General features: G+C 39.1%; 1 protein-coding gene across 1 annotated transcript; it reads right to left on the bottom strand.

The window, feature by feature from the left end:
• Window positions 1-826: 826 nt before the first annotated feature.
• Window positions 827-8,194, bottom strand: FGB (fibrinogen beta chain). The gene is made up of 8 exons (XM_027900937.1): window positions 8,053-8,194; window positions 6,293-6,496; window positions 4,840-5,023; window positions 4,037-4,264; window positions 3,307-3,420; window positions 2,651-2,773; window positions 2,179-2,464; window positions 827-1,301 (listed from the first exon to the last, which is right to left on the bottom strand). Exons 1-8 carry the CDS (start codon window positions 8,125-8,127, stop codon window positions 1,073-1,075), a joined length of 1,443 nt encoding a protein of 480 aa, XP_027756738.1. The 5' UTR covers window positions 8,128-8,194; the 3' UTR covers window positions 827-1,072.
• Between the last annotated feature and the right edge of the window lie 2,785 nt (window positions 8,195-10,979).

Consider the following 10,979-nt stretch of genomic DNA (forward strand, 5'->3'; position numbering starts at 1 on the left):
GTGGGAAGAACTGTCTTTGCTTTTGGAGAACAGGTTTCTCCTTTACACCTTGTGTTTTTGTTCCTTAGTCTCAGTGGAAGCCTGCCTGCAGGGATGCAGAACATTTGTGCTTGTGTAGTGAGATGCTGCCATTATGTCTTCTTCTTGTCCTCCTGGGCTTCACAGATTAAGTAAGCACTAGAGGTTTCGGATGGGACCCCTACACCCCTAGTTATCTGGGTCCCTTCCTCTGTGAAGGAAGGCTGTCCCCTTTGAGAGATGTTGATCCTGTCTACCAGGGCTGGGAAGTCTCATCTTTGTGTGCCCCAGGGTGCCCAGACCACTAGCTCTATTGAAATACCCAACCTTCACCTACCCTGTGATTGGAGTCATTAATTACTCTAGTCCCATGAGAGTGACTGTGTGAAAGACAGACTGTATTTTATTCTACATTAAAAGGATATGGGATGGTCGGAGGGATATTAAGAGGCACAGTGGGTGAACCAGGTCCCAGCAAAGGGCATATTTTATCCAGCATACAGCATATGAGCTGAGTGGTGACCTACCCAGTTGTTCAATACTATCTTTTCACTATCTTCCTTCTCAACTGGTTACGCAGGTAGTTATTGTTACTTATATAATATAAAAGAAAATAACTTTCTCTTATTTAGGGCAATCTGTTTCCTTCCCCCCAGATTATGCATAAATAATTAGGAATCATGTGAACAATATTTTAGTTTTAAGACTTTAATTTTTAGAAAACATTTTAAAAAAATGTTCTCCCTCTTTAAAAGTAGTAAAGAAAACCTCGGTAATAGAGTGAAACAAGTAGGGTTTGGGGTTTTCAGTGTTATTTGATACTAGTTAATTCTGTCTTATGAACAAATGAAAAATGGAAAAATACACTTGTAAGTTATTTTCATCAGTCAGTTTTTGATTTACATTTGACATAGCTTTTCACTTCGGGTCACAATATGCTTGTACATACATATTTGCTTTTCATGTGTAAAGACAAGCCTGAATATCATGCTCAAAAGATAACCACGTGCAAATACTAAAAGAAAATCCCTGATTCCGCACATTTTGATAATGGTTATTGTGGAAAGTATGGCCGGATTTTCATGCTCATCTTCTTCATGGAATACCATGACCCTTTCCAGTTCATCCATACAACACCATCATCTGTACCGTGCTTTGCCATATCCCAGCTGTAGGTCCCTCCCCAGTAGTATCTGCCATTGGGGTTGGCTGAGTGGCAGCGGTTGTACCACCATCCACCACCATCTTCTTTGGAGCACTGTTTTCTTGGGTCTGCAGTTAACCTGATGAGGGGAAAAAAAGATGTGTTGAGAGTGACAGATATCATAAAAGCAAACAGATCTACAGAGTACATATACCTGCCCGTGTACTGAAATTTTCAAACCATAATAAACATTTAAAGTCCTCTCTGAACTCTCTGTAAAAGACTGACCATCACAAGTGTGTGCTACACAGTGCACTTGGAAGGTGAAGCAGCTAAGAAAAAATAATCGAATTCTAGCTGCATCTCTTTGGGAATGTCATTTTAGTTTATTGATTGATAACTACAATTACTTGCAGTTCATAATGATAATTACAATATCAATGAAATTTAAAGATGGAAAACAGTGAGAAATGTATGTCTAATATAAACAATTCCTTTATTCATGACTATGTAATCGGGTATTAAGCACAATTTAGAGATTCAGTGCTCAATTGTGTATTTTACAACTCAGCTCCTGTCTTCTGAGTAGGCAGAACTTTGTTTCTTAAATGGACATGCTACCTGTCTCTTTCTTCAGGAACCATTATACATTACTGGAGTGAGCATCAATATTCCTACTTAGCAAGACAGTGTCCTCAGCACTGCTACCACCAGTCTCCGATAATGAACACATCGCATCCAGATTTGCTGATTTGTCCATGGTAAATAATTCATGGAATCAATAAAATTCAGCATGCTCGCTTCTTACTTGGCTGTGGAATGTCACTAACCTAATACATAGTTTTACCTGTCCTTGGCTACACCAAGAGAATTGCGTGGACATTTGGCTGGTAGCTTACAGGGATAAAACATATTTTGAGATATTACGAAAACTAACATAAAATTGGAGAAATATTTTATATTCAGCTCTATTTTAAGCTCTATTTTTATTTTAAATGTTTAGTGTGAGTACATACCATCCATCATTGTCTCTGTCATAAGTACTGAAGAACATGCCATTGTGAATTGTCATCGTCCTGTTTTCTCCGTGCACTTGCGAAGCTCCGTCCATCAGCGCATTGCCTGCATTGCCTTTGTAGTTACTGACTGAAAGCTGATACTTGTTTCCTTCATTCTGTATGGTGAAACCTCCATAATGAGCTGATACCTTATCACCATTCCAGTCCTCCATTTCAATTAAAACTTCAGTGGGCCCTATTTTGGTCAGTTGGCTGATCTTGTCATTTCCAAGCCAATATTCACCTGAGAAGCAACAAGTGAGAGCTCTGTGAAATAGACTTCCCAATATATTTCATGGCAACTTTATTATTTTCCTATAGGTCTGCTGAAGGGGATTAGTTAATTTAAAGAAAATCAAAGAGCTTCAAAAAATAGGATAAAACAGTTTCAGCAAGAAGAGTTCTTTGAGTTTCATGCTGTGTGTTTTACCTGGTGTATCACAGTAGTTCTTCCCTCCACTCTTTGCAACATTTCCAAACCCGTTTTTATACTGATCCCATCTTCTCCCGAAATTAACGCTGCCATCCTGGCGGTTCTGAATCAAAGTCCAGCCTGCAGGAGCAACAGTATTTAGATTAAACTGCTAGTACAAAAGGAGCATCAAGCATTAAGATACAGCCTTTGTAACTTCATCTCAGGACAAGAAGAGCATATGGCTTCCTTGCAGCAGGTCATTCACCGCTTATGAGCTCAGCTTTGCCATTTTTGCTCACACTTAAGTAGTACCTGGCTTCATAAAGAAAGGTGAAAAAAAGCAGAACCTGAAGGAATGCCCTGATCTTTTGTCTAGCACATAGTAGCAGGGTAAGACACGAGCCAGGCTCTCCTTGTCTGCCCACCTATACATTTTCCAATCTGGCTATACTAAAATACCTATGCAATTTATTTCCAGTTTCCTTATAGAAGTATACTACTGTGCATCAGCAGATGACCAACAGGACTTTCCTGAATGAGTCAGATTCAATTCTCAAGTAATTACAAAAGGTATCACTCCATACTTGTTTGCATAAAATGCAAATTACTAATTATTGTTGGTATCATGCATATTAATTAATATTTTAACAACACAGTCATTTCACACTGACCTCCATTATCTGTTTCCATGTCGCAGTATACTCTGTATGGTTTGACGAAAGGATCTGGTTGGATGAGGTACATTTCAGAAGTCTCTCCTCCCTTTCTGATTATATCCTCACATTCTGCAAGAACAAACCAGAGACTGTTACTGGAACAGCTGTGAACTTCTTCAAATGTCTTCTTATCCTTTGGTTTGCTGATTATAAGGGGAAAATTTTAAATATACATATTATTATTCTATTTTCATTTTGATTTCTGTGATACATCAAGTAAAAGAATGAGGGAAGAAAGAACAACAAGCGCCTGCATTGTTCAGCTTTTCCAAATAGGAGTTTCTAGAACTTCAAACTGAGTAGTAGAAGAAGTGTATACTTTACAATTAATTTTTGAACTAGACAATCTTGTGAAAGAAGAACCAACTTTCCTTGACTGAAAAAAATCAAGAGTACAACTATGATAGTCACAGATGTATCACCTCCACCTTAAAAAGACCCTGAAGAACATATTTCTTTAAAATGCTACTGGCTACTTATGAAGACTGATATGGAGTAAGAGGATTTTTGGTCTGACCAATATAGGCATCCATAAAAGTTTTTTTTTTTAATCTAGGATCACTTTCCATCTTTCCTGATGTCCTAATCAATTGCACAGGCTTCACAGACCAATTGAATGATGCATCTATCAGTTTTCACAGTGATATAAATGGGAGAAAAGATGTCATAATAGTCGAATGAGTACCTTTGCCTGAAACCACTGGAATATTACAGGAAACAACACATGGGGAACGGCAGTAGTCCACCTGGGTTGCAATGGCATTTTCCAGCTTTTGTATCTTTTTGTGTAAAGAATCCACAACTGCACGAAGGACCCTGAGACTAGATGGGATGTTATTGTCCAGATTATCCTTTATATAATTGTAATGCCATTCCACTTCTTTGTTGTACTGAGAAAGTAAGTCCTCATTGTCTAGGAAAGCAAAGAGATGAAAAGTAACTTAGTTATCAACATATTTTCCAGTTAGGAAATAAAGAGCAATCTTTAAGTGCAATTTAAGATGCCAGTTCTTTCCTAAGCAGGGAGTAAGGATAGGCATCTCTTTTGATTAATTTTCTACTGTGTGCAAAAACTATGCAGATATTCTCAGGAAAGTGGTACATGTATACTGTTGTTTCTTTGCTAGTTAATAGATTTATCAGTGGTGCTATCTTCTGCCAAAGGCCTATAATTCACTTCTTTCTGGGGAACCATGGTGCCAAGCCAGAGGCTGGTGATAAGCGGATTGGATGGACATAGGAAAGCAGGTAAGGGGGTACACATGACCCTTACATTTAGAGGTCTTATATGAATCTTGCATTAGTTGAGATCCATTCATTTGCCTCTCTCTAAGTTTTTTTTAAGATTTAAGAGGACCTGATCACGAAAACCTGCTTTGCAGATATTCCACTGTATTTTTTTTTAAGAAGTCCCACTAACAAGTAACTGTAGGAATGCCAATAAAACTCTAATACCATTTACACTAGTAATTAATAGAAATAGCATACCTTTTCTTTGTTTTTGCCTCTTTACCAGTTTATCTTCTAGAACAGTCACATATTCAAAGAAAGTTGAAGAGCTTTCAGACAGTTTGCTCACTTTATCTTTTAGATCACGAACAACTGGTTTCACACTCTTTTCCTGTTTTAGCAGTGTAGTTCGCAGCTCGCACCCAGTTGGACACAGCACTCCCTTAAAAGAAGCAAAAAGGACTGTGAATAAAAGTCAAGATAAAAACGTTCTAATCCCATCAGTGAACAACCCATTAGAACAAAAGTTCTAATTCCATAAGCAGCTTTGAACGCACTGTAGATTTTATAATGTGAGACCAGATATTTAAGCATCTTGATAAGGAATCAAGACATTCAACTTGTGGAAAGGAGATGCACTCTTGAGGTTAGGAAGGACTCCCAAGTCCCTCAGGAGCACTCTTTTTTTAAAGCTTTTGAGAAAAGTCCTCTCTCTTCACAATTTTTTGGTCCCCTAAATGTTTTTCCCTTTTCTGCACTGTTAAATGTTCACTGTGTTAAGCTACCTGAACTATGACTAAAGCCTGTCAGGAATTACCTGGTGCCTGTCCATGTTTACGTCTACCCCTTCCCTCAACTGGCCTGAGAGAATCAACCACATTCTCTACACATTGTTGTATCTCTCATGAAATGACCATAGGATCCATTAAACAATTTTCACCTCAAGAAGCTGAGCACCATTGCTTCTACAGCAGGTGCTGCGCCATCAAGGGCAGCAGTGTTTTAAAAAGAGATGGGAAATTCTGACATCCCATGAGAACCAAAATACTCAGGCAGCATGAGACTCTATGACAACCATGTATTCATTAAGCTTTAACAGACTTCATTTTTTTGCAACCGTCACACTCAAATTTTCCCTCAGACAGTAGGATGTCTCTCAGCACCATTACAGCTTGCATTTTCCAGCAGGGAGCACAGGAGGGACAGTGGGATAGACTACTGCAAGGCAGCAAAGTGTGTACAAGATCTCAGCATGCTTGAACGCTCTTCTGTAAGAGAGCTGGGACAGTGACTTATGGCAGACTATAATTACATCTTTAAACTAATTTTAGGAAAGACAAGGGAGGTTGATTTTTTTTTTTTTTTTTGGTCCCTAGAGTTCCGTAAGATTATCTGAAATTGAAGCCAGCACTTCTGCAGAGGTTTTTCTGTCCTTAATAGTTACCTATGCAGAGCCACATGGAAGACACAGGCTAACCTACAAATACTTCCTTTCCTCACTCACAGTTCAACTCCTATCTCCCCATCTTCACTGTAGGCGGACTCTGCAACTAATCCCATGGAATCTGTGACGTTACCTTTCTGAATGCAGTCCTAGCAAACCTAGACAAAATGGAAAAAAGGTGGACTGCTTTAAATGAACAACTGTGCCTTGTTTGTCAGAGAAAACTCTGTTTTGGGTGTACTAGAAGAAAAACAGGCAGACACCTACCATCTCCTCCAGGGCATGCTTGCAGCCACCAGCATCGGGATAGACGATACGTTCTTTCTTTTCCTCCTTCTTGCCCGGTTTTTGGGGCCGGCGCCGGTATCCGGGCCCACTGATGGGAGGCGCCACAGGTCGGAGCGTGGGGGCCATTTCCCGCCTTTTGTCCACAGGCCGGTGGCCCCGAACGTTGACCACAGGGGTGTCATCCTGCAGAGCCAGGGGGAGAGAAAACTCTCTGAATCTGGGATTGCTACTGTAAAACGGGATGCACAGGGTGGAGGCATCTGCTCAGCACTCTGTTATTTTAAACAGCGAAGAAAGCCGTAGAGTGGAATGAAAAAAGCCGTAACAGAAATATTACGCTGACGTTATGTAAAAGTCATTGCTATGCACCCCCTTGTAAGGCTAATCACACTCGCTCTACCTAAATGCAGATAAACTGAAAAGTCTTCAAACCTAAGTAAACCAATATTTCAGTAGCCAATTTTCACCAAGGAATAAATTTCATACAGTTCAGAGACACTAAGCACCATGAAGCTTGAAGTGGTAGGATACAAAAAGTCATCAGAAATCCTTGAGGCTAGGAAGCATATTCTGCAGCACATTATCAGTGTCACAGTTTTTTATTGGGCTACAGGAATATTTGTAAGGCCTCAGAAAATCAGGCCAAAGCCAAATACATCATCAAGTCTCAGGCCACATGCCAGCTGTTAACTGATGAAATTAGGAAATGCATTCAATAATATATGTCAGAGTAGGATATCACAGCTCCCTCTGATGCATACATTCCCCACATCTGCCAGAAATGGGAATACCTAAAAGGATGAGCAGGGAATACAGGCCTGGTCCCTAAGCACTTGTTCAAACTAAGCCATTTGAATTAATAGTTGTTTGAATTACTGAATCAAAACCTATGGCCATCTCCAATCCCACCCAGACTTAGCTACAAATAAAAAACATTTGTAAGGATTCAGGATTAGAAGCTTGAAGTGGTTTCAAAATAGGCAGCATACAAAACACAGAATAGCTAAAAAATTATTTAACACATAAGTGTTATCAGTAGTCAATGTACACACAAGTGCTTAGATTGTATAACAGAAAATCTGACTGCATTGACCTATTTCATTTTTGCAGGGATTTTTGAACCATAAAAAAATGTACCAAGAATCTAAATTGTGTTTCCCACTAAAATATTTTACTTAAACAAAAGTAAATATGTTAAGCCAAATCAAATATGTTTAGATTGATTGCTCTTTTGTTTAGCAATTGTTACCGTTCTATTTCCAACGTAAAACTAGATGAACTGGCAGTTTATTTGTTTTTGCTTTCTTTCAGTGTCTGCTGGATTACTAGAAAAGTTTTTACTGTCTTTGAGACAGGACATGATTAATTACACATTTCTACTTCTTTGCACCTAAGACTAATTGTTTGTTGAAACATATGACAACACTACTAAATTAATATCCTTAAATAAATTTGGCTAATATAACTAATACAAAATAACTAATCTTACCATCAAACATCCTTCATTCCCTAGAGAAAAAGAAATAGGAAGAAAATATCTCCAAACTCAGAAAATAACTATTGTGCAGTTATGTATATAAAGGTTATTTTTTGAACACTTTGAGCAGAAAAGAACACGTGCTGGATCATCTTTTCCCACAGCTTCTAACTTAGCTAACTCACATGAGCTGAGTAAGCCATGCATGCAATTACATTAATTAAATTAATTATTATTTATTAATCAATATCAGTATTACAACCTCATCGTCATAGTCAGTAGAGCCCTGGGGTCTAACGGAGGAAACACAGAGCAGGAAGAGCAGGAGCAGTTTCATGGTGCTGGCTTGCTTGAGCAACTCGGGGACCTCCTCTCAGCAGCAGCTCTGACAGGGAAGAGGTCCCCTCCGTTCCTATATACACTGGAGGCAACACTGATTTCCTGCTTCATGGGGATAGGACCACCCTTCTGAGCAATCACTCTTTCTCTGTTAATGTTCAACCTTTCTTTTCCCTGTGTGCCTGGATACATGTTGTTGAGCAATTTCTCTGGACGACCCTTATCTATGTGTCCCGGAGACCTCTGTTGATGCTGGCATCAAATATATGTTCAAATTCTTAAAAGTACCTCCTGCTTAGATTACACAAGGTTATCGTTTTCTCAAAAATCACAAGTCTTTTAAAACAGCTGAAAAAGTGGACCAAAAAGAATTGTCAGATGTCATGTTTCCCTTTTTTCTCTCTGCTGAAAATGTGAATGTTTCAGAAATACACTAAATGTATAGTAAACTTACATCATACAGACTGCTACATTTTTCTAAATAGCTCTGATGGTGCCTGCCTGAAGGTATGCAAATCTTTGGGTCTTTTTACATGCAAGTAAAAAAAAAAAAGTTTATTATATTAATTGCATTAATAGTTTTGAATGAAAGCTGTAAGCATAAACTAACATTATTCAGTTAGTTTTGCCTTGTAGTATTGTAAATGAACTAAACTAATTACATTTTACATATTAGTCTGTTGGTTTCCTTTTTTAATACAAAAAGTATATCTGTCAAATATTATTTAAATATTTTAAATAATCTTTTAAGAGAATACAGCATGAAGTTACTCAAAATCATAGTGGAATATTCAAACATCCTTTCTGATATTTTATAAGAGGTTGCGTATCACTGCTCATATTAGCAGAGTTTTAACATTTCAGTGTTTTTATCCTGTGATTTTCTCATGCATTATAAATGATTATCATGTACTGAATTAAATAAAATGTGCCAAGTGAGAGCCAGCACACTTCTTTGAAGTCATTCACATCGATAACTAAACACATGAAGGGACACAAACTGTGGTGTGAACTGCCATTTCAAAGACTTACTTGATGGAGTGGAAGATTTTACGGAAAGCAAAAATAGGAACAGCTAAAATTGATTAGTTTAAGCCCTTTTCCTGTATTTGTGCAGTTGTCAGAATTCTAGTAAACTACGGAGGTTCACGAAATATGAAAACTGTTTAACCTGACCGGTTTAATCATTAAACACTTTGGACCAAAATCAGCCGTGGCTCAAGGAGCTCTAATACCACTGAGTTTGATCTCTTGCATGAGGACATGACCAACACTATTAGATTTGGAAGAACACAAACTTCTTCCTACAGGCATTAAAGAAATCTGTCTAAGGCCAATCCTGACATCATTAACATGTTACTTCCACTTATGGATGCTAGCCAAGATATCATCATTGATTCTAGGCATATCGAAACCTTACAGCAGTTTTCCCTCCATGTACCTCTGAGGGAAGTTCAGTCACCCTCATCTTACATGTAAAGAAGGGATAGTCATCTTGAACCCTTGCCCAGGGTAGCTTGTGGTACAGCAGAACTAAAACTTGTCCTGAGCTAGAAACTTAAATTATCCTGGATCAGTTCACACAGATCTTAATTAAATACATGATATTTGTTCTAAACCCATTTTGAAACCATGAACATGTTCTTAAGTAACTTGTGGTGTCCTCCTTCAGGCATTAAGTTCTCTTTGGCTCCCAATGAAGAAGCATGGCTGTGTCTGTGTAGAGGGTGTCGGAAGCTGGGTGACAGGGGAACCCTTGAGCCATCTGCAGAGTCCCAGCATGGGAAACCCCTAGGTTTATTTTGCCTCCAGATGGGATTTCCCCTTTGAAACGCGGCCTTTGATGCTCCCAGCTCCAGTACTTTTCAGTGGCTTCCCAAGGAGAGTTGAGTGGTTGTGTTTCCCCGAGGATTTACCATGGGCAGCACGTGTATGTCATACCACAGCAGGTTTGCATCCATGTGCCAAATGACCAGATGCCCCAGGGCAGGGGCATGGGCCTTGTCTGCACTGCAAATGTTTTGCCTGGAGACTTTTATCAGCAAAATCAGTCCAAATTTGGAATGGCATACAGAGGATTCTATGCAGGCAAACATACACATATAGAGAGAAAAGCATTTTGGCAGCAGAAGGTAACCTGTGTTAGCATCTTGGTTAAGAGATGTGATTTTTCTCTCACGTTTGCAATCATTACAGTCAGGCTGATGCTTTCTAAGGATTGAATGAAGCCTTACGAAGAACCAAGACTATGGCTTAGATTTCCTCTAAAAATGATATCAAAGAGACTTTATCTTCAAAACAGAGCAATCTATCTTTTCCCCTTCATACTCCCTCCTCCAACTAGTGGTTAATGAGAAAGAGTTCCCAGAGATAATGTGGCAGCGTTACCACGACACACCTGCTAGAAACTGCAATAATACAGCACAGACCCGATGGTGTTCCAGGACACCCCTTTGTACAGAATCTTTGTACTAAAGAGGCACTTACTGGCAGAAGCGTGTGTGTGTTTTGAGGAATGGCTATTTGCTTGCTGCCCCCTGTGTTTGTTGTGCCAAGGTGTCTGCCAGTGAGGCAACTCTTTACACAAACCTCCTGTCCTTAGGGGAGTCGCGGTCACCGGATCGTGGCTGAATGTACCCCTGAGGTGGTCTTGGGAAACAGAACCCTTTTGGCTGATGGTGAGCTATAGTATTTGCTAATTTTAATTTAAAAATAGGCGTTGATTTAGAAATGTCCTTTTAAACAACTAGTGTTGTAATAGTGTCATCCTATGAAAAGAGTATTGTAAACCTAAATGTTCATCTCTGGTGTGATGACCACGCTTATTTCTTTTACTGGCAGCATTTACAT

Source organism: Empidonax traillii, unplaced genomic scaffold, assembly GCF_003031625.1.
Source record: "Empidonax traillii isolate 1590-97213 ecotype Southwest subspecies unplaced genomic scaffold, ASM303162v1 scaffold756:size664756, whole genome shotgun sequence".
NCBI classification, from domain to species: Eukaryota; Metazoa; Chordata; class Aves; order Passeriformes; family Tyrannidae; genus Empidonax; species Empidonax traillii.

Bases quoted from the DNA above. Each gene is read 5' to 3' on its own strand.
- FGB (XM_027900937.1), bottom strand. From the start codon at position 8,127: ATGAAACTGCTCCTGCTCTTCCTGCTCTGTGTTTCCTCCGTTAGACCC. The intron at 5,024-6,292 runs GTAGGTGTCTGC...GCTTCTTTTAAG, and splicing joins AGCATGCCCTGGAGGAGATG to GGAGTGCTGTGTCCAACTGG. The intron at 1,302-2,178 runs GTATGTACTCAC...TCCCCTCATCAG, and splicing joins GACAGAGACAATGATGGATG to GTTAACTGCAGACCCAAGAA.